The following is a 27,900-nucleotide window of genomic DNA, read 5'->3' as shown; positions in this document are numbered from 1 at the left end:
AAGAAACAAAGCATGATTTTTAAAAATCAAAGCCATTAAGTACTTAGAAAGCCACAAATTCAGGTTGCCAGAGCCAGAACACATCTGCATTCGCTATAATCCTTAATTTGAGATGTCCATATTGTGTTCCTTTGTAGTTCCTCAATCACTCAAGATTCCAAAATAGCAGCATAAAGTCTATGGTTTAAACATCAAAATTTGTACTTGTACATAGTATGCTCTCTGAAGCTTACAAAGAGCCTTGGGCTCTTAAACTTAAAATGATTACTAGAGCATAGATATAAAATGCAATCTGTGGCACTTAGCAGCATGTGCTACTTCAGTCATTATTCTGTGCAAATTATGCTCCCTGCGACCAGTTAGTTAATCAAGAAGCAAGGGCAAAACACGAGGGAAAAGCTCTTCCGCACAAGTTACAAAATCATCTTTCTGATAAAATGGATAAAATTAATTATATATCTCTGTGTATCTTATATCCAGAAACTTGTCCAAACCCTGGTAAACTCGGCAGTTCTATAAGGGAGAGGCTACTATTATATGATCAAGTTTCCTTAATACAAATGCCAGTAGGACAAGTATATAACACTGTGTAAACAGTATGTGCTATTTGGAGAAAAAAATCCAGGAAACCTTGCCTTACTCACTCATTCTATTTCTCTCCTATATCTTTAAAGAATACCAAAACTATTTCTAAATTCCATTCTGTTCATTCACATGGACAATAAACATTTAGAAATTTCTCATTCAGGCATAAAAATGTGTCTGTGGTTAACTAACACAAACAAAAGCTGCCAATGTGCTCCTACTGTTTTATGGGAGAAAGGTCTTTTTGTAATTGAAAATATATTACTTTCAAAATCTGGAAGGGCTCTCATATTCTGTTCTAAAAATGTTACTGTCTAAACCATTTCTGGGGACTAATTATTACATGATTTACTCTGACTAGAAACCTTATGGAAGCTGAAACAAAAATAAAAATGATTTTAAAAGCCTAAATTTTGAAAGGCTCATATCAAAATTGATAGAAACTTAGGGTACCAAAAAATAAACTGGTGAGTGACCTTCTATGAAAAATCAACTTAATATTTATCTTGGCATGCCTATTTCTTATGCATTTTATCAGAACACTTCAAAATTGGTAGGGAACCAATGCTACCAATCATCACACCAAGGGAAAAAAACTTGCTTCTCTGGGCAAATACGATAAGTGATATATTTAGCTTTTCTATTTTACATATAAGGAGTCCCTCTTAGAAAGCAAATCTGTCATTTATGACATTCATTTAAAAATTATAACATGTCATATGTTTACATTTGGGGGCAGGAGGACATGTATTTTTCTTTCTATTAAGTATTTTACATGTGCTCAGAATCTGACTTGTTAAGATCTCTGAGCAACTTTTATAAATACCATCGGATGGCAAAGCTGTTTACCTACAACATGAAAATGAAGGAAGAACTGGGAACAGAAATCAGTGGGAACCTCAGACGCTTTCTCACTTGATATGTGGTATTTATTTAACCTTTACCATACTGTTAGGAAGAAGGAGAGGGGATGGTATTTATGCCCATTATGTGGGAAAACTCAAGCGACATAAAATTTAAATAAATTATTTTAGTAAGCTATTAACAAAGAAATTGGAGAACAGAAGTCTCCTCCAGCTTTCACCCTGTATACTAAATAGAATAAATCGAGAAGCTATTCAAATTAACAAGATGAAATCTAACATCGAACTGATTTGATAATTTCCTGACAACTGAGGTCATTTTTCTGTTCAACAAATCTTAACATTTGTTATGTTAGGAACCTTTATGTACAATTTATCACTGTTAATATTAGGCCAGAGGTAATAAATGGCAAATGTAGTTACATTTTATTCACAGTAAGGGCTGATGTGATGATAAATGGCATCATTCATAGAGTTTTCACCTTTTAAGTCAGATGCCAGAACAAAATGGCACAAATTCAATTGTTTGAAAAGAACTAGGAATTTTATGAAGAGAACTGTCTTCTTAGAAATAAGAAACACTGATAAATCAATTTCCTAGACAGGTAAAATCAATGCTGAACATGGACATGCTATCTATGACAAAACATAACTTTTAAAAATACAGATGAAATTGTTGTTTAAAAGTTTAAAATTCTGAAGAGCTGAAAATGCTCTGGGTCTGTTTAAGCAGTATGATTACCATACCAATCTAGTTATCTTCCTAGATATAGACTCAGTGTTTTAAAACGGTTATGCTTGTTAGCAATTTCATAAAGTTAAAGACTCCAGGAAACATCGATTACTGCAACACAAAATATTCTATGATTTTGTTTAAAAATGTTAGTTATCCTTTGCATATGTACAACAATTTATTTAGGCATGGAGAGCCCACATAGGAAGCACTAGCAAAATGATTTTTCAGCTCAGTAAGAAACCATTAATTCATTATCAGTAACACAGCTCCTGTGCAAATGGAAAATATGGTGCTTTTCAGACATGAGCAGGAACAGCTTTTAATTTAGACAGTTACTCACACAGGACCACCTTACTGTTACAAGGCCCATTTTCTCCAGAATGTCTTTGGTGGCAGCTCAAAATGAACACCAAGTTTACGGACAAACTTCTGTCCCAAAAGACCACCGGAAACTGTGCTTATGCTACCCTGAAGGCAAAGAATGTGATAGACAGCAAGGTAGAGCGGAGTAGGAGAAAGAGAAGGAGAACATAGTCAACATATTGGCCCAGATTCGGAAATCAGATTATCCAGGATTAACCTCTTGGAAGAACGAGTATGGCATCAAGCAGACAGACAACAAGATAGGTTTCCCTTATTTGGGGAGTGGGGTGGGGGTGGGGGGTTCACGCAGCACCAACACTGTGCCTGGATGTCCAGTCAGCATGGAAGGAAAAAGATCAGGAAGTAAGGAGCTGTCTGAACAACCAGGAGGCAGTGTGAAGTTCTGGGTTAGACAGGGCAGGCCCTACAACAAGGGCTGAAAGGCCAGCAGAAGCATGCCAAACCCAAGTGTCCTGCTCAGGTTTCCTGGTGGACGTTAAAGAGCCCTGTAGAATGTACAGGAGAAAGAAAGCCAACCTACAGTGTGTCAGTGATGAGAGAGTGGCATGGATTAAACGCTCCTCTATGGAATACTCAGCCAGTCCACTATTGGTCAAGCCAAATCAAAGTACATATATTATTTAGAAAAAACCCTACCCCTAGGAAAGTGAGTCACAGCTTTAAGATTTTAGTTTTTAACACACAGAACTAAGAAACTCATCTTTGCATGAAGGGCTCTTTGTGACATTCTGATCCCAGGTTAAAGATTATATCTTCAGAGATGCCCTTCTTGACCACCCAACATCTCTCTCCATCACATTAAGTCACTCTAATTCTCTGAATACCACTTTATACTATCTGATAGGCTTCTTACTTATTTATCTTCCCACAACCCCTAAAACAAAAGTTTCAGGAGAACAGGAAATCTGCCTATCTTACTGACCACTGGATCTACTAGACACTCAGTAAACTCCTAGTAGACTCTACCTTAGAGTCCAGTTTTAAAAACTAAACTCTAATGTAGTTGATAAGTGGTCAAACTAAGCCAAACAAAAATGAAGCATAAAATAGTTTGTTATGTGATATGAATAGACATTGGCATACTTATCAGTTACTTCTGGTACACAGTACATCCTTCATTCTCTTAACTGATAATCTGTAATCCAAAATTTTTCCATGTCTACAATGGTATGATAAGTCATAACCATAAAAATGCAACCATTTTCTCAGTTACCTTATGGAGAGTAGGTTATGACTGGTATGGGCTTACTGCTTGTATTGCAATATATTAATGTTTTAGAAGAGTGTTCATCTGTGGATAATCTATATTAGAGACTAATTTAACAATCCTAATTATCTCAAGGACGCTAGCATTTTAGCTAATACACTATTCATAGCATGATTTTTATAGCCATATCCACCACTAGCATCCTAAATGCAATCACTAAAGGAAAAATTAATTATTTACATATCAGAATATTGTTTGCATATCATAAATCCTTGTAAAGTTTTTTAAGGTATCTTCGATTTCTAGATTTTCTTTAGCAAGAAAACAGTTCATTCAATGAAGCCATCATTTTGAGCAACCAGAAATTATTTTTTAACTTTTTATTATGAAAAATCTCAAATAAGTAAAAAAAAATGGAGGAAACATTCATGTATGCACCCCACAGGTCAATGATGATCAACTCATGGCCAATCTTTTGTCATTTATGTGTTGACACTTCTCCCCATTCCCCTCCCCACTTTGAATTGCTTTCAGATAATCCCAGAAGTTATGTTATTAAATTTGTATGTCAAAATATATTTCTAATAGATTCTCAGATTTTAAATATTTACATAATGCAGGTTTTTCATGGGGGTTTTTTTGGTGTCATTCTTCTATTTTATTTTATTTTAAAAATTTTTTAAACTTTTTATTTTATATTGGAGTACAGTTGATTAACAATGTTGTGTTAGTTTCAGGTGTACAGCAAAGTGATTCAGTTATACATAAACGTGTATCTATTCTTTTTCAAATTCTTTTCATGGTTTTATTAACCTGTTTATACTTTATTAGGAGTCTGGTTTTTTTTTTTAACATCTTTATTGGAGTATAATTGCTTTAAAATGGTGTGTTAGTTTCTGCTTTATAACAAAGTGAATCAACTATACATATACATATATCCCCATATCTCCTCCCTCTTGTATCTCCCTCCCACCCTCCCTATCCCACCCCTCTAGGTGGTCACAGAGCACTAAGCTGATCTCCCTGTGCTATGCGGCTGCTTCCCACTAGCTATCGATTTTACATTTGGTAGTGTATATATGTCCATGCCACTCTCTCACTTCGTCCCAGCTTACCCTTCCCCCTCCCCCATCCTCAAGTCCATTCTCTACGTCTGCGTCTTTATTCCTGTCCTGCCCCTAGGTTCTTCAGAACATTTTTTTTTTTTTTTAGATTCCATATATATGTGTTAGCATACTGTATCTGTTTTTCTCTTTCTGACTTACTTCACTCTGTATGACAGACTCTAGGTCCATCCACCTAGGAGCCTGGTTGTATTATACAAAATTAAAATATGCTTTAAAAGGACACTTAGGAGGCTCTTCTTGATAATTTATAATATTAACAGTAGTTTTAACACAGCTAAAGTAAGTTTTTATTCCTGACTTCTTCAGGTACCTTCTGGCAGTCTCTGATTACCAAATTTTTATTCTGTTATTAAGAATAAATATTAGAAATGAAAGGCAAGTGATAATGTCATAGTTTTAATCAATCACTAGAGCTTAATTTTTCTTCCTTTCTTTGCTTTCAAGGCGAAAATACTCATAAGAAGATCAATTCATTCTTGGAATTTAGATGTACTAAGACAAATTTAGACATTTCACTACAAATACAGATGGAGCTGTAAACATAAAAGATCAGAACAACAGAATTCCATAGCAAAAATCTGTGGTAAATTACCACAGATTTCAGAAGGAAGACATTTTGGGGGGAGAGAAAACACTGAATGTCTACACTGCTCTCCAGCTTAAAGAATTTGTTCTCCAAGTCTTTGATGTGAATTTCGGAGAGTTACCAAATAAAGGGGTAAGGCTATGTCATTTTTACATCAGCCACTTGTTTCTGGGCATGCTAGGAGAGGCATTCAAGAACCTCTTCAGAACTTTGCTTTCAAAGTTTAATTATGAATGGAATAGCATAGCAGGAAGACAGAGAAATTCAATGTGTGTACATAGACCTCTGTCCACAGGCCAAGATTTTATTTCCAAAAGGACACAGGGCCTTCTCATTGAACAATGCCATGGTTAGCTCATCATACCGACACAGGGCTTGCGCCAGGACATTTAAGGCTTTCGATGTTCCACTATTCATTACTCCCTGATGCTTGCCAAGGACCAGACTGAGCCCATTCAGTATAAACTTAGTGCTGGGCCCAATCAAAGCACTTCAAGGAAAACATGAACAAGTGTTTTGTATGCAGAATCCAGCCGCTGGCAGTGTCTATTAATGTAACACTGTTCCCAGCTAATTCTCATTTAAAAAATGGCTTTTGAACTAAATTGAGTTACCTCTCTGCTGTATTTTAACATTAACTGACACAAAAAGAAGAAAATGTTATAATTAGCCATTTTAAAATATACTTCGTGATAGTAATTTTCCAAGCAATCTTCTCCTACGCTTTAAAATGGCACATGGGCAGGGAAACTGGACAAGTACCAACTTTTAATCATCATCTATTGCTTTTATTTTAATTAACAAAAAATTTTCAAAACCACTAAAAATATAGAATTGAATGTACAAAGGATGCCACTTCAGTTGGGAGAAATGGTAAGGATATACTTTACAAAAATTTCAAAATAGACATCACAGAGGCGAAAAACACTTGAGAAAATGGTGACAGAGACCCGTGTGAATGGGTTCACCAGTTCCCAGGGCACGCGCACTCCAGGGCTGGGGCACTCATTCAATGTGGAATGCGAGCGGCTGGGGCTCAAGTGAGATGAGTTGAACCAGTCTCGGCAGCTTGTCCTCAAGGAATGAGGATTAAATACAGCTTTCTTCCCTCAATCCCCAGAATGGGTGGCCATTACAAACTACAGGGTTTCTGTCTCCAAAGAGTGAGATTCATGAAAATGAAATACGGAGAGATAGAGGGGGCATCAGAGAAGCTGATCCCCCCACCTCAAACAGACTCCTAAGTGTCATTGTATCGATACTATTTTTAAATACTAAAATTTTTAGTGCCAAATCAGTCTCAAATTAGGAAAATAATTTATTACAAGTTTTAATTTCCATTTGGTAGCTTTATTTCCAGCAAATTTTTAGAACGGAGGAAACAAAAATCAAGAGTGTGGTGATTAAAGAGATGGAATGTTGAATCAGACAGAGCTGAGTTCTAATCCTGATTTCACCACTAACTGGGATCTTGGACAAACTATTTAATCTCTCTTAGTCACAGGTTCCTTATTTGTAAAATGGAAATAATGCCTACATTGTCGCTTTGAATTTGGAGTGTGGGTGGTGATGGGATATCTCTTCCAACACCATCTTTCAGCTTAGTCCACCCTGTTGATCAGAAACACTCCAGTCCAAAGCTACTGTCTTACTGCTGGCCCTCATTATGACTTTGCTCTTGTTTATGTTCACCACTGTACTTATGGTACCAACAACAAAAAACACAAGACAAAAAGCCTTCATAGGAAGACACTTCTGCAAACACAGCACAGTGTGTTGTAATTTTCCCCATGTGTCAGTAATGCTTGACTGTCTAAAGAATTCCTGGCAGAAGAAATATTTAAATCACATCATTTATAAGATTGGAAATCTTATGACAAAGCAGTTTTCTCATGATTTTTTTTTCTGCTAATAACATTTACTATTCTAAACACTGTAAAGTCAGAGTCGAGAGACTAAATAAAAGAATGTTGGCTAGTAGGAAAAGGTAAATATGTGATAAATACCACAAAGAAGCCAATCGGGGGGAAGAAAGGATATTTGCCATCAGAATTACTGGGTACTTTGCAAATATGCATAACACCTTGTGAAAGTGTGGAACTACTTATTTTTTCTGTCTTTAAAGGTTTTATTTTATGTGAGCCAGTTAATCTGTCCTTACTCTGCAGTTAAGCTGTCCTTATTCTGCTTAAAATCATCAGCTGTGAATTCACTTGGATAGAATTTAGAAAGCAATCAGAGCAAAAAAGACCCATTTCATCAGCTTTATACAATTATGCAGAAGGTAACCTGTATTCAGTAATTCAATTTCTAAAACTTCAGAAAACTTCCTGCAACTTACGATTTTTAAGCTGCAGCCATTTTGCTTTCAAGGGGCATGAAGAACTTTCAAATTCAAACAGCGTTCCTTAGAAAAATGCACAAGGCAGGGCATTGCCTCTGCTTCAAAAACAGTACATTTGTTGTTTTTGTCATTGCTGTTTAAATGATCATTTGGTCAGTTTGGATCCTATCATCTAATATTTTCAACATAAACTTGCAGTATAAAACACTAATTTAAGAAAAAATAAAATATAGCATTGGTCAGCAGAGGTTTGTGAGCACTAAAAGTAAAGAAAATGTGTGAGAAGATTAATTTTGAGCTTTTATGTCATGTCATGTATCTTACCAAGAAATCTCACACTCTTGTAGTAAAACTTTTTGTTTTTCAAGTGTTTCAAGGAAAATAAGATATTTTCTCTTTCATTTACCACAATGCTTATATCTCTTTCACTTTGATGGAAGAGATATTTTGGAAGCTAGTAGGTCTCTTATTTTATAGTTAAAAGGATAATAGGTCTCTTCTAAAAGGATAATAGGTCTCTTCTGCAGTTTTTGTATTGACTCTTATTTAGTTTACTTCTCAAAAAGTTTCCTTTTTTTTTAAAAATTTTATTTATTTATTTATTTATTTATGGCTGTGTTGGGTCTTCGTTTCTGTGCGAGGGCTTTCTCTAGTTGCGGCAAGCGGGGGCCACTCTTCATCGCGGTGCGCGGGCCTCTCACTATCGCGGCCTCTCTTGTTGTGGAGCACAGGCTCCAGATGCACAGGCTCAGCAATTGTGGCTCATGGGCCCAGTTGCTCCGCGACATGTGGGATCCTCCCAGACCAGGGCTCGAACCCGTGTCCCCTGCATTGGCAGGCGGATTCTTAACCACTGCACCACCAGGGAAGCCCCCAAAAGTTTCCTTTAATTCACCTTTTTTCTCCAGTTCACAACCAATTTGCTCTTATGCTTTTTATTGATTTTCCCTTTTTATTCCCCTCAAGTTGCCATCCTCTTCCTGCTTCCATGGAGCAAACTGTGCCAGACACTATGTCTTATGCTGGACCTTCTCAAATTTCCTTCATCAATTTTATTCTCTCCCTCAGCCAAATATTAATTTTACACATAATTACATTTCTAAATATTATTTTCATTAGAAAGGTTACCTACAATAAAAATAAAGAAATTAATCAATCCTCTAAGACTTCTCCTGAATTTATAGAGGATCACACTAAGATATAGGCTCAAAATGTACAGTTCAACCAACCATACTTATTGAGTGTCTCCTACAGGACATACCTCTGTGCATCCCTGATGACGAAGGACAAAAGCTTAAGATATAGCCTCTGTCCTCCGAGAAGCTTCTTACTTTAGGTGGGTGAGTAAGACTAACACATATGAAAATGTTAAAAACAGATACGAAGAGTAAAGGATGCATTCACTGAATGTAAAACATTTTTCAGAGTTTTGGGACAAAGCAAGTGTCACAAAACAACATGTATAGGATGGTCCTATTTCTATGAAAAATATATTAAAAATGACTAGAAAGATACATACAGAGAACTCTGGGGAATACAAAGAATTTTACCTTTTTCTTCATACAGTTTGGACATGCTTTTTTTTTAAAGTATGAATTGCTTAAGTATGAATTAACAAAGAACTAACAATAAATAAAATGGATTCAGATGGGTGAAGGCTTCTTGGAAAAGGCAGAAAGAACTGGTGTGAACCTTGAAGAACAGGCAGAGAAAGCACACAGCACTGTGGAAGAAAAGTTGTTAGCACTTAGAAAAGATGTAATTTGGCTTCAGGAGATGATTCAGGTAAAGCTGTAGTAGAAAAGTCTGGCTGTTGTAAACTGGTGAAGGCTTTGACGTAGTGTAGTTATTAAGCCATTAGAACTTGGCATATGTTTCTCAAAGTTGCTTGTAACTATAAAGAAGGTAAAGGATAAAACACAGCTTTCTCTGGGTACATACCCAAGTTACAAACACAGATAGGAAAAATGTGGGAAAAAATTTTAAATGCTAGAAAAGAAAGAGAGTTAAATTTAACTCTTAACAATCTGTATATGTAGATTATCTGCTTCATTTCTTATCCTAGACAACTTATAAGGTTCTTCCCAAAAGGAATAGGACAGGAGAGCTCTGCTTTCAACATTTTTGCTGATATAACTATTCTAAAGTTAACTAACAATTATAAAGACAAGAAAGAAACATAAAGCTTTTGTAGAGTTTATATTCTATTAGAAAAAAGGTCATTAAAGCAAAAAAACTTAGTATCTCTCCCTATTTATTTACTTAAGAATATGCATCAAAAAGAGAATAAAAGTGACGGTGACAGAGAAGGGACAGGAAGAAGTCTGATGCTTTACAATTTGCAAATTAATTTTACATATTATTTTATTGGACGACTGCCAGAAAGTGAGGGATTAATCCTATTTGAAATGGTGGAAAACTGAGGCTCACAGAGGTGGAGTGACTGATTTACTCAAGGTCACTCAAGCAGTAAGTAAGAAGCTGGGCCTGAAAGCCAATTCTTCTAAGTTGAGGGCTCTTTCTACTACACCACTTCTACCAACGCCACCACAGTACGCACCAGGGGAAAACTGAGACTGCAGAATAACAAAGCAGGACAGGATTCTACTTCTCGTAAATATGAAAATAAAATACAACTTAAAAGACAGACAATAACAGGTGTTGACAAAAATGTGGAGAAACTGGAGGCCTCATACACTGCTGGTGGGACTATCAAATGGTACAGCCACTTTGGAAAAGAGTCTAGAGTTCCTCAAAATATTATACCTAAAGTCACCATATGACCCAGCCATTCCACTTCCAGACAGACAAACAGGTAAATAGATAGATGGAGAGAAAGAAAGGGGATACATATATAACCTCCAAGGGAAGTGAAAACATATGCCCACATAACAACTTGTACACAAATATTCATAACAGCATTATTCATGTTAGCCAAGAAGTAGAAACAACTCAAATATCCATCAACTAATAAATGGATAGATAAAATGTGGTATATATCTATTCAATGGAATATTATTTGGCAATAATAAGGAATGAAGTACAAATAAATGCTACAACATGTAAGAAAACTGAAAACATTGTTTTAAGTGAAAGACACAAAAAGGCACATATATACTACTCCATTGATATGAAGTGTCCAGCATAGGCAAATCTGTAGACAGAAAGTAGACTGGTGGTGGCCAGGGGCTGGGGAAGGGGGTAATTGGAAGTGACTGCTATTGGTTACTTTCTGGGCTAAGGAAAAAATGTGATAATTAGACTGGGGTGATGGTTGTACAATTCTATTAATACAGTAAATACCACCTGAAGATGGTGAATTTCATGGTATGTGACATATATCTCAACAAAGCTGCTATTTTTAAAGGAGGTGAAAAAATGGAAAGAAATAGAGAAATTTAAAAATAGAAAATATTACAAAAATAAATTGTATAGAATTTCTTTCCTAACAACCTCTGAATTTTAAACACAACTCTGAAAAGTATATTATTTGGTATCTTTTGTTAATTAAGTGAGATAAAGAAAGTTTTAAAACTACGATTAGGCATTGTTTTATAATTCAGTTTCTTCTGCAGCTTCAAAATGTCATTTCACTAGGCTCCTTTAAAACTTCATTCTTTTCACTCCACAAGTCTTAAAGACATGAGAAATTAAAAGGTGAATTACGGAATTCAAACTGTTTTTATGAAATGCTTCATTTGAATGGAATATGCAGAGAGAGATAACGCAAAAGGTATTTTTAAAGGGACAGGTGACACATACATAAATAAAGTAAATACACCTCTCAGGAGTCATAAGGACTTTGACAGGTCAGGATGGGCACGCGTTTCCTTAGGGTTGACTCATGTAAGCCCGTCCCACGTCTTCTTTCTTGATCATCTCTCTCTGACATCATGTATCCTTCTAACGGATGTCTGCCAAAAACCACTCTTAGTTTGATTCTGTTTTTATTGAAATTGAATTAATTCTATCCCAGGCAAAAATTTTTTTCTAAGCCTTTATTTTTTGTTTTTCTAAAACTTGAAAATTTATACTATGAAATGTAAATAGCATTGTCCTGTTTCATTTGATTCAACACACGTGCTTACTCTCATGAGATGTATGGTGCAGAGTTAAGAGCGGAACAGCGGAGCCAGACTTCCCGAGTTCTAATCCTGGCTCTGCAATTTATTAGCTATAGTTCTATGAACCCAAGGTAAGTCACTTGACCTCTCTGGGGTCAGGTTCCTCATCTTAAAATAGGAAAATAATCATAACTTCCTTGCAAGCTTGTGTGAGGCGAGGGTTAAATGAGTTAACATATGTAAAGCACTTTGATCAGTGCTGTGTACATAATACAACATAAGCACAGCCTAAGTGTTAGCTAATTCCTTGGTAATGAAAACAAGGACCATCTGAGTGCCTTCCTTTATTTGCAGCTTGCACTAGGGTCAGCCTTAACCCCTCTGGGCTTCCAGGCTCACAGAGTACAGCATAAGCAGCAGGACGGCTGCCTCTGTTCCCTAGCCTGACACTCCACGGAAAACACCCTGTGGGTCCATAGCAGAGAGGAGAAGGGCTGTTGGGACCATCACTCCTGAGAGATAATAATACGCACCAAAGACAATCCTGTCCATAAAGGAGTTATTTTAATTCCCAATGTTCCTTTTTACTATCTACTTATTGCCTCCATTTTCTATCCTGTTCCTGATTTATAAGAGCCCTTTCTAAGTATTTCTTTCTCCCTCTAAAATTACACATGGCTGTCAGTCATTCATTGCGGTACTACTTAAGAAAGGTCACTTGGAACGGAAAGGAGGAATCAATCTTAAAGAAAATGACCTAGAATCTTGAGAATGTTCTTCCAAAAAAATGCAATGAAAATTTTTGTAGTCCTTACGGTGATAAAATAATAATATGTGTTCATTATATTCATAATGCTGATATCCAGATTACTGCCTCCTTGCCTGCATATAGGATGGTCTTAGTTTTCTGAATAGAAAGAAATGGAAAAGACAATGGACTAGAAAAAGAATTTAACAGTTTTTTTCAGACCTGGTCCAGGTTCTGAAACAGAACAAGCTGTCCGAAAGTACTCAACACCTTGGAACTCCATTCCTTAGCTGCCGTTTAGTGCAGCAACATGGGGTTATATGTGGACCAAGACAGATCATCAAGGGAGGACATTCCCTGCTCTTCTTTTTAGTTCCTGCATATAATCCAGCAGCAAATGCTTTTGGCTCTAGCCTTAAACTATATACTAATCTCCACTTCCATCATGCAGGTCCACACCACAATCATATCTTACTTAAGCTGTTATAATACTGCCTAACTAATTTCTCTGCTTCCATCCTTCCCCTGGTACTGTCTATTCACCACTCATCAGGCAGCATGATCATTTTTAGCCATAAATGGGATCATGTCATTCTCTCACTCAAAACCTTCCAATAGCTTTTCACCATATGTAAAAATCCAGACCCCTTCACATGACCTACAAGGCCCCACATAATATGCCTGCTGTCATGCACTCTGACCTTATTTTCCTATCCCTCCTTCCTTCACTGACTTTTGCTCTGGCTATACTGCCCTCTTTTCTGTTTCTCAAACCCACCAATGTGGTTCTGCTTCAAGGACTTTGTACTTGTTATTTCCTCAGTGATTCACACAGCTCACTCCTTGACTTCACTCAAGTCTCTGCTCCAGTGCCAGCCCTCCCATGAGGCAGACCCTCACTAACCTGTAGAAAACTGCAAACAATAATCCCCAGGCACATATCCTACTCTCTACATCCACTTAAGCTGTTATACTTTTCTTACCACTATCGGAAGAATATTTTCACTTGTTCATTATCCATCCCTCCTACTGAAGTGTAACTCCCCGAAGGCAGGGTCTATTTTGTTCACTGCTGTAACTCCAGTGCCAAGAATAGAGATCAGCAAGTATTCGTTGAATAAATAAATAATCAGGTGAACCTCAATGAAAGTGCTTAGAAAACTATGAAATATTATGAGCTCTTCGGATACAGGAATCACCTTCGTAACCTTAGGGCTGAGCACCTAGTAATTTTGAAGAATGAATTCATGAATGAATGCACCAAGTTAAGTTTGAAGGATGGGTAGATGGATTCATGAATGAATGAAGTTGTTGTGTTTAAGGATAATCAGGTTAGGCTAGGTCTATATATTTGGGTAAAGTTATGAGTAACTATTACTAAACATTTTTAAATTTTCCTTTGGCTTTTCTATTGTAAAAAAATTTTTTGTTAACCCTCTCCATTTTTTTTAGCACTAAGTAGAACACCCCTTAGATATCCTGGGTTTGTGTTCTTACCTAAAACAAGACAAACAGGGGGAAAGCATCCCATTAGATCATGTTCCCCAGTAGGCCAAAACATTCACACCCTTGGACAAAGACCTACTGGGAAATTAAAAAGGTAGAGTAGGCAGGGAAATACCTGGGCTTTGCAAAAGGAAAGACAAGGAGTGATGGAGAGAATGGAATACTGGCCACTGCTCCCCTCCCAGGATTCCCAAACACGCAGTCCTATGAGCTTTCATTATTTTATTGCATGTGCTTAATATAAACAATGTATAGCAATACAAGAGCAATACATGATTAAGATGTTTTGTGATCTTTTTTGATAGTAATACTACATTTTATTTGAATCACTTTTCACATATCAAATACAACAAGTCCAAAGAAGGTGAGGGGGGAATGGGCAGAGGTGGGAGGTAGAATATATTCACTCTGTTAAAATCAGAGAAAGAATTTCTTTTCTTTATAATGTCTGTCATTAGAAGTCTGTCATATAACAGAGTCAAATGCCTTTATTCTCGTCTAGCTTAAGGGTCAATAAAGTGATTAACACCACAGTTTATCGGCACTAAGGTGTGGTTATTGTTCCTCACCCGAGTCCTGGATGGGACGGGTGCACCCTAGCTCGCTCTGGCTCCTGGACCAGCCAGGCAAAGCTCTCAGTGCTCTGTCAGCCTTCGTCCTCACTCATCTGCTTTCAACTGTGTATGAGAAAACCCACTGGATTCAAGAACACCCGAGCAGAACCTGAAGCATAATTCTGAATTAATCTCTTTTAAGATCCTCTCTTCAAGTTTAATTTGAAACAAATTCTTCAGTAATGCAAGCTATTTATTTATAATAACACTTGAAACTGACTAAAATATGTACTTCCAAATATAGAATTTCTCATATTTCTTACCTGGATATTAATAGATATAATTACAGTGCATTATAGCTATGCCATTCAAAAAAGACAAAGAAACGAATTAATACATGTATCATAAACAAACTTGCCACTTGACTGTGGGATTAGATTTTAATTAATGGGCCCTTTCTCAAGTTTGTAAATAAAGTTTGCTGCTTGAAAGCAGTTTCCTATTTACAGTCTTAATTTCCACAAAGAGGAAAAAAAGGCTTTTAAATGATTTCAATTTTCAAATGCTGAGTAATGTAGAATTTTTTCAAAGTATTCCTTATTTTAATACTTAAGAATTTGTTATTTTTGATGAGAATCATCATTTGTCAGTCCTACTGCAGTATGCTTTCTTTCCTTGTAGTATATTGGCATGCTTTAAAAAAAAAAAAAAAGCAGATTTGTGCCTGAAAAATATCACACTATCATTTGCTGTACCTTAATTTTTTTAAGGAAAGAAGCCCCACACACCTAATTAGGATGGCATTTTATATGCTTCCTTGTTTCTAATTAGTAGTTCAAATAAAATATCCTAATATGAGTAGTTATTAAACCTGGGTTCTAAGTCTCCTTCTCCCTCTTGCCAATACACTGAAGAGTCCGTATTACCAGCACCAAGTCTCCTTCATCAGGCCAATGGCAACAAGAAATCTTCAACAAGTGTTGGCCTGACCCCTTTTCTTTTTCTACAGATCCAGCTGAACATCAAAAACTGCTTGAAATTCAGCAATCACATTTCTCACTGTTCCAGAATGACCTATTTCGCACTAGAATGAACCAGTGAATTCATACATATAAATAACTATCTGCAGACGCTGCTTTTAAAAATATGAACAGGAATGAGCAAAAAAAAAAAGGAGGGGGAGCTGTAGTTAAAAATGAAGATTTGATTGAATTGGTATTCTTCAACTGTCTGATATGACAATTAGAAACAAAGCAGATCTACATAACTTAGCTATCAATGCTACATTTAAAGTCTTAGAAATTGTCAATAAATAATATTCATGAGAGTACAAGCTAAATTAACTTTCTTAAAACATCTATCATATTTTTCTTGTGTATTTATTTAAGCTATCTTTTCTAGATACCTAAGAAAAAATATGTTAACATACTTCTAAGCAGACTATGTCTATAAATTAGTTGCAATATTCTTCATCCATAAGCATTTATTGAACACTATTGTGTACAAGATCTAATGATATGCTACATCCTGCAAACACAGTGTTCTAAGACCTTCTGATCTCTCAGAAAGATCTTTCCCATTTTTATAATCTTTCAGTGTATACGATTGTACATTCCAGCTTTTCCCACTAGAATACGGGATCATGCTTTATTCATTTCTATATTCCCAGTGACTAACAAAATCCTATCGCATAATGAAGTTTCAATGAATATTTGCCAAATGGATCGATTACTTAGTCCCAGTCCTTGAGAAGCTTACGGAAGTTCAGGCAGTGGCCACACAGAACCCACTACATCGCTCACATTAGAGCTCTGTGTCATAAAGCTAGGGCCCTATGGCATACCCTGAACTGACCAAAAGATTCCGACTTCAGGCTCTGATTAAATGACCGAGAATCTTAATTAAATCAAGAGTTAAAGATTTTTTAATATGAAACAACAAAATTTCAGTGGATTCTGGAACTTCTGCTTACAGCCATGATGAGAACAGGAACCAGATTTTCCCTCCTACCTCAGAAAATCACTAAGCTAGACAACATATTAAAAAACTGGTATTCAGACACTGACAACAGACAATGCAGGACAGTGATCTCTGACAGCAGGGAAACAAACAAGTGAGCCCTACACATCAAACACACACTGCTCAGAGAGCTTCCAGATCACAGCATGGGAAAGGAGACCCCAAACAGAGCACAACAGTCTTGCTTAGTTCACGAGGCAGAGTTCAGAGTTCTAGAACACCAAGGTGGCTAGAATCTGCTGCACAGAGTACCAGAAAGGAGGGAGCTACACAGAAAGAGCAAGTGAGTGAGCTGTGCAGATACGCACAGGAGTCCAGTAGAGTCTTGGGCTGAATACTGGTCTGGTTCTGCATAAAAGAAAACTACTGAGGCTAGAGAAAGAATCATCATTCAGGAGTAAGTGGAACAATGTCTGGAGCTCACAAAGGCCTGGAAATACCTTGATTTCCATGAGCCAGGATACGAAGACCTGCTAATCCACAGGGCATCAACTCAAGGCCTCAGAAGGACAATGCCCCACTAGTGTGGCCAAATTAGCCCTCGACTAAAAGCTGTTCTGGATCCACCTAACAAAGCTTAAAAGCAAGCCTTAGATGATCAAACTGTGTCCAAGTAACTTAACTGCATCCCAGAACAAAGTCCAGACATATTTAAAGGGATATAAAAAAAATCAGCACCCAACAACCTAATAGTCACAATGTCTGGCATCCAATCAAAATGAACAGTCATGAAAAGGAGGAGGAAAGTATATCCAACAACAAGGAGAAAAATCAATCAATAAAAATAGATAAAGAAATGGCATAGATGATAGGATTAGTGAACAAGGATGTTTTAGCAGGTATTATAAATACACTGCTGCTCAAACCGAAGGAGGAGGAGGGACTTCCCCGGTGGTCCAGTGGTTAAGACTCTGCCTTCCAATGCAGGAGGTGCGGGTTTCGATCCCTGGTCGGGGAACTAAGATCCCCGTGCAGTCAAAACATAAAAAAAAAAAAAAAAAAAAAAGAAGAAGAAGGAGAGCGGTGACCAAGTCTGTGGAGCCGCCCCAGGAGCTGGAGCTGTCATACCCCCTGCTCTTCCACTTCCCGTTGCAAAATAAAGGCCGTAAAAAAAAAAAAAGAAGGAGAAGGAAAGCATGAGCATGATCAAGAGAGAACTGGAAGATATAAAAAGACCCAAATCAAACTTCTAGAGATGAAATGGTATGCTGATTCCCTTGATGGTCAAAATATTCTACATGTAACAAATATTACATTTTCATAAACCTTGAACTTCTTCCTCTGATTTCCTCTGATATTTAAACTTTAAAATAGGGGTAAAGTGGGAGTAGGTAATTATATCACACTTCACTGGTTCCAAACTTTTTCTTAATCTGCCATTCATAGTCCTAATCTCTCTAATAATTCTCATTATTCTACCCCCATTTACAGATAGAAAGTTACTCCTCTAAAATTACACAGCAGACAGTGATCCGGTTGAATGCAATCTAGATTTTGTCAATACCTCACCCTATTTTTCCTCATACTTTCAATCTTATCTAGACTTCTCTCCTCCAGACGTGTCAGTGTTGTAGAAAAAGTGTGGGCAAGACATCAGGAGACACCAGCTCCCATCTGGGCTCTGCGCCTCTGCATGAAAACCTCAAGGGCATGTGGCTAATGCGGCTGGATCTCAGTCTCTTTATCTTTTAAATTAACGAGTAGATCATTTTAATCTTAGTGGGCAATTTGTAAACACTTTTTAGCCATTGAGCTCTTTAAGTGCAATAAGCAGGATAGACATATGCTATGCTGCTCCTGGAGTGAATGTATACGTGTACACTAGGAGGGGAGAACAGGATAAGGGATGAAACAATCCCCCTTTCACATATTCCATCCCTTCTGGTTCTGGATATCTAGTTTAAAAACTACTGGGTTATCTCCACCAGGCACCTCCAATGATAGACTCATTCACTCGTTTATTTACAAGTATTTATTGACTCGCCTGCTATATGTCAGATATACGCATGAGGTACTGGGGACATAACGGTCGATATGAGAGCATGTCTGCAATCTAGAAGGTTGTAGATGAATGAGGAGCTCTATAAGGAAAGATGAGGGAGGGGAACCACACACTATCTTTCATTAGAGTAGTTGTAACCTGGTGTTCATTAGTATCAAATATGAATTAATGCTGATACACTCTGATAGACAGAAAAATATTACTGCATTGCCCTAATCCAGGTCCTACATATAGGCTAGTTTACTGCTAATAAAGTTAGAAGTTTAGTAAAGAATATTTGTTACTAATAGTCATGGTAATTTTAAAATGACTAAAGTGAACATAGAACAAAGTCAATAACCATTGCAGGTAATATAAAATGTGTTGGGAAATTCTATTTTCTTAAATTTTGCTTTCAATATATCAAAGATAGGATGAATTATGAATGGGGGTAATATATGTGAATCAATCCAATAAGGTAAATGAGAAATACTGGCAAGTGGAAAGAAAAAAGTACTTCTGAGATGTCTTTCTCAGAGGCGGGAATACTACTGAAGGACTCTCATGACAGACACCGAGACAGCATCAAAAACTGACGAGTCTCTGAGAAATGTCGCCTTAAAAAGTACACTCCTCCCATTAAGATGATCCAATTCGAGGGATGCCTATTTTAGAAATCCTCCTTTCTTGGAGGAAAGGAAGACCTGGAAAGTCTGTCCCCAGAATTTGTACACAACATGTGCTTCTGCCTCCTTGAAATAATAATCCCTGAACATCATACCTGAAATAGCCATCCTAGGAATGGAGCTGTGAAAGCTATTCTTTAGAAAATTGGTTTTTCAAAAGAAAGAGTAAAACAGAATTAAGGCATAAATAATTAAGAAATATACACTTTGATTTCTTTTATTTTTTGGAACTTTTACAAATAGAAGAAAATTTTAATGATTAATTTTATGAGTCATTTGAACAACAATCCTTTATATATCTTTTTCAGTTATAGAACTGTGGCAATATCTATTTATATTACACAGCAGGCTGTATATGAAAGTCATAAAGCTAATCTTGGTTGCCATTATCTGTAATAAACAGAAAACACCCTGCAGGAGTTTATACACCATTTTGTGAATATAACATGTACAGATTTTTACATACGCCAATTCCTAGAACTTATTTACGGATTTATTGTGCATAGTGACAATTTGTTTACTCCTAAAGTACTTTTGATTTGTTAGTATCTTAGTGAACACATTTCATTCCATTCCCAAAAGTTGTCGCCTCTGGCTTCCAAATTACTATAAATTCAATATGACATCAAGCATAAATCATCATTTATATTAATTGAGTGTTATTGTTATTGAAAGACAACTAGGTACACATCACTAAATGTCTGACTGAAACAAATTAGGCAAGAAAATAACTTTATAGCCAATAATAAGAAATAAAGTTGTTGTATGTTCAGTTGCCCCACATTCTTTGTTTGTGATGGTGTAGGATACTAAGTGACTTTTATATTCTTATCTGTGGCCATTTGTTTTTCAAACTGTGTATATCAGAAAGACATTCAAATGGGCAAAATTTACCCTGATACTGAATGAAGCACACAAATGCTTGGCACATTGCAAAATGTTTCAAGCTTGGTTGGCTTTTCAATGCCTGAAAAGGGAGTTAGAGATAGGCCACTGAATGCTAATCACACTGTTGCATCTACTCACCACATTTAAATTCTTAGGGTGAACACATTTATCACTGACTTGTGATGCTACATGATTTTTAAATATTGCTCTCAAGCTGCTGGATAGAATTTCATGTCCTAAGTCCAGAAAACCAAGGTAAATGACAAACATGTTGCAGATTTCTTTTCTTACCCAGAATATTAACAGGGTGCCTCTAATCCTATACAGAAATAGTCCAAAAAGCACAGCCATGCATTCTTTTGAGTGTATACAAGAGCATAATCTCCAAGCAATTTTTTAAACAAATGCATCAATCACCTGACAATTGGGCAAATTCAAGACATATTAGAAAAAGCTGAGGGATAACTGGGAAATATACGTCCAGGTACAATAACCTGACAGAACAATAAGTGTTCAAGTTACTCAAACAAAAATGTGTGTCCCTTCCAATTACGCATGGTAAAATCAGTTAAGTTCTTCCTAGAGGGAAGAAACAAAAACAAAAACAGAAGAAGCATGGGTTTTATTCATTGACTATGAAACCTAAGTTAGTTTTTAAAATGTGAAAATTTAGTGTGTGTGTATGTTGAAAAATAAATTTATAGTAAGCTAAAAAATTGTTTTCGTTTAAAATGCACATACTATCATACACATAAACATTAGTCCTTAACTTCTAGAACTGGCCTCATTTTTAGACTCATTTCTAAGTAAACGCCATACCTATGGGGGGGACTGGGGCAAACTGGAAAGCACAGGTCCATCCAGAGATGGTAGTCAATATTCATCTCAAGCTGCTGAGGGAGAAGTGGGAATGCAGACATCTCCCAATTTTTAGAAAAAAAGAAAAGAAAAGAAAATCTCCCAATTTTTAAATTTTTGCACCTAATTCAAAGTTGAAAAGTTATTCCTCTGAGGAGTTCTACAATATGGCCCACATATATAGACCATGTCCATAATGAGCAGCTGAGCAAGATGAAAAGGAGTAATTAGAGCGATCAGTGATAGAGAAGGCCCCAAGACAGCCTCTCATCTGGCCCCCTGCCTTCAGACGGGGAAGATATTCATCAAGTTTAAAAACTGAAGCAGCCAAGTCTCAAAGAGATTAAAATGAACTTGTTCACAGTCACACTAAAATTAAATAACAAAACACAGGTTGATCACCTTCCACAACTATTTTTTGTTTGTTTTTAAGCTAAAAAACCATTGGCTTAGATATTTTACCGAGTAATTACTGGCTTGAAAAACGACAAAAAGATATACAGTGACAGAAATTTTGAAGTGAATATGCCAGTGAACAAAATCTCCTTAGAAAGAATGTAGTAAACCAGAAAGATAATAGAAAGAAATGAGAGAAGTCCTAAAGTCATGGAAGCATATAATACAGAATACAGGAAGGCCCTCGGCCTGACATCAGTGAAAGGACCCCAGAAGGGAGGTCTAGGAGAAGGACCGGGAAGCAAAAGAGGAAGTGAGTGCAGAACCAGGTCAGGTGATGAGAGATTAACAATAATTCACAGCGGGGTAAAGAATATCATCAATCCAAATTGAACAACTAAAAATAGTAAGAAAGGTTAAGATAGAGAATAATGGGATGAAAAATGCATGATACGTTTTTCAAGAAAAAGTCATGGGCACAAAAAAATCTCATCATTCTAAAAAGTAGCAGAGATAGATTCCCTACAAGAATGAACACCCAGGTTTTCAATTCCCAGTGTGGCCAACAACCCTGAATCCTTAGCTTCAAGGCTGGCAAGGCTGGCAAGGCTGGGATGATGCTTCTCTGTACTTTGTCAGGTAAGGGACCCTGCAACCCCAAAGAGGGAAGGGATACATACAAAAATAATGAAGTGGATCAAAACAATGATTTGTATACTTTTGCTAGGGTTAGGAATGTTCTGTTTGATATTTAGGGTGTTTGAAACATTTAAGAGAATCTGACACATTAGGAAATCTGACATTTTAGGCTTGTGCTTTTTATCTAAAATATTTAAAATAAGTTGACTAATAGTAAACTTGAGATTTGAATTTAAACTATTTAAAGATAGTCTGATTGACTAAGTTTACACACCTCATTTGAAAACTGACTGACTAATACATACATTAGGTTTCCAGCTTGTAAGTTGTGTTTAAGTGCTCAGGAAGGTTTCTGTAAGGTTATCTTGCCAAAGGTTAAAGTGCTTGGATAAATTAAGTATATTGGGTGTTATCGTTTGAAATGCCTACAGGAATTTAACTAATCAAGTTTGAAAATGGTGTGAAATGTTTAGGAGAATTTAGGCTGTCAAAATTACGAGCTAATTGACAATCAAGGAACAAATGAAAGTGAGTGTTTAAATATTACTAACTTTACTAACTTTAAAAATGAGATTTAAAAATTACTAACTTTAAAAATGAGATTTGTAAATTGAGCTTAAAGGTTTATAAAAACTTGGCTTTAAGATTGGAAACTTTAAAAAACTGAGTATTAATTAAAAACACAAGGAAATGTATTTCTTTCAAATATAAAAGACCCTCAAAGATTAAAAGTCCAATGACTCTATGGAGATGACATTAACTTCTCCAATCAAGAGTTTTTTTTTTTTTTTTTGCAATACCTTGAGATATTAATAGGTATTCCAGGAAGAAAAGGGGTCTGTAGGTGAAAAAGAGAAAAGCTTGGGAAGGAGCTATTAGCTACCTACCCCTCTTGGAAATTTCTAGTGTATGTACATTATTAAAGGTTTTGAGAAGCCCTGCAATAAAGAAACGTTCCATTTTTGTGGGGTTTGTTTGAATACAGGAGTTTATTTAATGCTTATTAACATCTGCAGAATTGCAGAAGGTGCTCCATAGAACACAGTTTGGGAAACCCCACATTAAATAGTTGTCGAAAACTCCCTCAAGGATTCTTCTTTGTCAGAATGCTGGCAGCAGAAGGAACGAAAAATCAGTTATGCAGGATCCGTTTCCATTATTTGATAGTATCACCCAACAGCTGGCAGGTAGGCTGCCTTAATGAAATGGGATAGTTCTGTCTCAGGAGATGTTCGTGTATTCTCAGAGTTCAAAACCACTGTTTATGCTTCGCTGAGTATTACACTTGAGACTCTTCTTTTCTCTAGTCCCCATTCATATATACACGATTTTCACTATGATCTACATCCTGATGGCTCCAAAATCTTTATCTCCAGTCCTGATTTCCATCTTCAGATCCAGACCAAACTTTCTAGGTACCTAAGGATTATCTCTGCTTGGGTGACCATGATAACTTCAAAATCAACATGTCCAAAACTGAGTTCATTCTTTTCCACCTAAAATCTGTTTATACTCCAATTTTCTACAATTTAGTAACAGCATTCTGCCTACCCAGATGCCCAAGCCAAAAACGAAAGTAAATTCTAGAGTCTCTCAGCTCCCTCAACCTTTATATCACTAAGACCTATACACATCCTGAATGACTCAAGTTTATCCTTTCCTTTGCATTCTGCTTTTCAATACTGATGTTCAGGATGTCAAAATTGTTTTCCCTGGACCACTGCAATAGTCTTTTATCAGGTTGCCCTGCTTCTGATCTCCCTCTAATCCACTGTATGTGGCTGTTTTTTTGTTTTTAGTATAAACCATTCAATGCCTTCCTATCATCTATAATGACAATTTCCTAAATTCTTAGTGTGATGTCCATGGTCCCTTATGCTCTGGCTCCTATTTATCTCTCTAAACCCCTCTCTTACTATGGCCTCCACACTTACCCTGTGTTTTAGGCACTTCTAACTTCTTGCACTTCCTAGGAGAGGCCATGACCCTTCAAATCTCTCCATCTTTACACATGTGGTTTTCTCGATCTGAAATGCCTTTACTATTCTCTTCTTCCAAAAAACTCCTAACTCATCCATTAAGATTCAAGTGAAATGTTACCTCCTCTCAGGAGCCTCCCCTGTTCTTTGCATACTTCCCTTTCTGTGCTGATTCACTGTACTTTATTCATATATACAAAAGGCACTCACCAAATTGCTGCAATTATTTGCTTTATATAGCTACCTTGCCCACTAAGACTGAGGTGGCATGCATTATTTTCCAGGTTTTAAAAATTTTTTTAACTCTCTAATACTGTACCTAAATTGAGTTAATACTTCTGAAAAATAAGTTTTTAAAATCCTAAGCTTGTAATTTGACCATTTCCTTCCTCGCCTTATTCTAACCCTCTTAGAAACTCCAGCAGAAATGCCTATCTCACATCCTTGCCTATTCCCTCAATTTTTTTTCCAACTGTAAACAATACCCCCTTCTATCTTCCACAACTAAAGCACAAAATATACCGAAGTTTCAAATATCTTAATTTTAATATAGGCCTCTCCTGGTCACAAATCCATGTGCCTGAAGGATGTGAGGATCTGAAGGGCCTGGGCTGACTGTGCTGACAGCATCAGAGACCTCAGTCTCTCTTCCTCTAAGTTGAAAATTGATTCAATTCAACAAATATTTACTGAGCAACCACTAGAGTAAAAGTCACCCTGTTAGGAGAGATGCAGCCCCACTAGGAAGATACCAGTTTTCCCCTACCTGGCAAAAACTACTCATGACAACTAGCCTTCCATTCATTTGGACCTTATTTAAACACTCTAGGACTTACAGTACAATTTACTATCTACAAGAAACCTTTCCTAATCACTTTCTGTGATTTGGTCTTTGTGTTTAAATATAACTTAGGCATTTGGTTAGAACACAGTATATAAGGTTTTACTGATTAATATGTTTCCTTCTACTTGTTTCTCAACTTCTCCATGGCTCCATGTTTTCCCTTGCCTTGGGAGCAGAGCACTGCTTTCTGTTTTATTTGTTGTTGTTGACAGAACCTAGTGCAGTGCTCTGCATACGATACAAACTATAAAAACACATGGTTTCTAAAAGGCAATATTCCAAGATCCATGTATTAATAGCTTTCATCTAACAATTCATTAAATCAGCGCACTTTTTGTAATCAAGTTACTAGAAAGTCAGGCTCAGATAAAAGCCAAAGAGGATGTCAGTACCTCATTAAAAATACAAATAAATGTTAGAGAATGTGTTATTCCAATAGCCTCTTACCACTCTTGGTAAGTGCCCAGGGCGAGGACTGCACAGGGTCAGATGGGCAGCTCCCACCTGACCCTGGCGTGGATAATCATGTCCTGAGGTTGTGCAAGGGGAATGCCACTAGTCCCAAATCAACAAGCTCATTCTATTCATAGCCTGGAATAAATTAGGCACTTCAGGGAATGGAAACTGCTATTCTCCCCAGGAGGAACCAGGGCTATATGAGCAGGTCAGAGTACCTGCCTTGGGCATGTCAGGTGCCCAGCCAGCTGTGAAGTTCTTCCTAGCCTTGCTCAGTTGGAAGCATCATAATAGGGCCCATTGTTAACACTGAGAAAATCAGGAGCCTCAACTTTAGAAAGAATGTATTTCCCATCTCTCCAAGACTCAATGAAGAAAGTTCTGGAATGTAGACCTTTAGAATCAGTGAAATTGTAGCATTCATATTTCTGTCAGAAAATTAAATGAATACATCTAATATTCTAATGAGGAGTTGGCTGTATAGTAACTTCTTACATGAATTACACACTTTGCAGAAGTTTCTATGTAATGAGAATACAAGTCAGCATGGTCTATGCATTTGAGATCTATTTAGCCTCCCTACATGGTAACAATAACAACTCCTGATCATTTCTCTATGTTTTCAAATAATTCCGGAGAACAAGATTTAATAAGAATTAACCTGTGATCGGATTTCCATGGTACACAACTTGACGAAATTCAGAAGGTGGCCCACAAATAGTGGTGAGCTGCCCACTGGCTCTAGGCACTGCTTGATCAGGCCCTGGCACTAGCCTTGCTTCATATTGTGCATTCACCATTGAGCTGCTGTAGCGTTAAGATATGCTGCATTGGTGCTATTAGCATTGCCTTTACAATTAACATTCATCTACACTTCATCCCGTTCCAGAAAGTAGGTGCTAGGTGAAGGGAAATTTACTTGAGAGCTGCATCTTCACTTCACTACGAGGAATACAAACTCCCTGTGGAAAAGAGGAGGGCAGAAAATTTCCCTCTTCCAGCTCCTTAGCCTTTTGGAACAAAGAGGTCAGTCCACAGGCTAAATAAAACTAGTTTAAATCAGGTAACAAACCACAACCTATCCAAATTTGATGAAAAAGGTGGCTTATATCAAGATGGAAGTTCTATGAACAATTCCCTTGTGTTTAATCTCACCTTCTCTTAGATGGTGTTTCAGATTTAACCACTGCTATAATAACTAAGGTATCTTATGGAAGAGAAAAAAAAGTCATTTTAACCACCAGGAAACAGGTAAAAGAAGAACTCTGTGAACTGAATGTGTATATGTATGTCATTAATAATTATAACCATTAAGTTCCTATATCATGGAGTAAAAAAACTTACTAGTTTATTGTCTGATCCAAAAGTTTCACTGATGTATCTTTAGCGCCTAGAACAGTGCCTGGCAGTATAGCAGGCACTCAAATATTGATGGATCAGTTGATTGACTGACAGAATGAATGAGTCTATCCTTTTCACCATATTTATTATTTCTTTATATTAGTCAAAAGCTCAAAAGAATAAACGGATTTCAGATTTAATCCATCACCATTAAAGAATTTCTAAATAAATAGGCTACACTATTAAGAAAATCTTAATTTTTTTGGCAATGAAATACATAAAATATATAAAATGATGATTGACATATACCTACACTCCCCCCACATACACAAAGGATTGGAAAAGAAATATTTCTAAGTTTTACAGGATGATCTTATGCATATTTTAATACAGCTGTTCATTATACAAAAGACATAGACTACACAAATCTAATGGATAGGAAAACGTGGTTACAATTTAAACGTTTTCTTCATCTTATTTTTAAAGATATTGAAAAGTGACACTTCATTACTCTGTATTTTTATATTCCAACCTAAACATTTTACATTTTATTTGGTAACTAATACTCTAATTCCATGCATTGGAAGAGGGTGGAATCAAATTAGTAAATACTAAAACATCTTTGAAGAGCAATAAAATATTATTCTCTAAATTGTAAGTCAAATTTTGAAAGTATATTGGGCCCTCAGAAAAAAAATAGCAACAATAGCAATAGCAAACTCTTATAAAGGGCTTATTATGTACCAGGTAGGTACTATCTATAATATATACAGATAATTTTATATAATTTGTATAACTTCTAAAATAAAATACCAACTAATATATATACATACACACACAAATACATATATATTTGATCCTCATAAAAATCCTATGAGATAGATACCATCATTTCCATTTCAAACATGAGGATACTGAGGCACACAGAGGTTAAGTAATTTATTTAGCAAATAAATTATTATTAGTCATTTAGCAAAAAAAAAAAAAAAAAAAGAAGAAGAAGAAGAAGACTTCAGGGAATTCCCTGGCGGTCCAGTGGTTAGGACACTGTGCTTCCACTGCAGGGGGCACAGGTTCGATCCCTGGTGGGGGAACTAAAATCCCGCATG

General features: G+C 36.5%; 1 protein-coding gene across 5 annotated transcripts in view; it reads right to left on the bottom strand.

The window, feature by feature from the left end:
- The window catches only part of FBXL17 (F-box and leucine rich repeat protein 17), a 468,543-nt gene that overhangs the window by 212,625 nt on the left and 228,018 nt on the right, over nt 1-27,900 (bottom strand). The window contains exon 8 of one of the 5 annotated variants that reach the window (XM_082454484.1): nt 877-27,900. The exons of the other annotated variants lie outside the window; for them this stretch is intronic. Coding sequence (XP_082310610.1) covers nt 27,831-27,900 — 70 coding nt within the window. The 3' untranslated portion in view covers nt 877-27,830. Of the gene's footprint in view, nt 1-876 lie in introns of those variants that run through there. 5 annotated transcript variants of the gene reach the window in all.

This window comes from Balaenoptera physalus, assembly GCF_965194825.1.
Source record: "Balaenoptera physalus genome assembly, chromosome: 3".
Taxonomy (NCBI): Eukaryota; Metazoa; Chordata; class Mammalia; order Artiodactyla; family Balaenopteridae; genus Balaenoptera; species Balaenoptera physalus.
The sequence above is the reverse complement of the archived record's forward strand: the minus strand, read 5'-3'. Positions and strand labels throughout refer to the sequence as shown.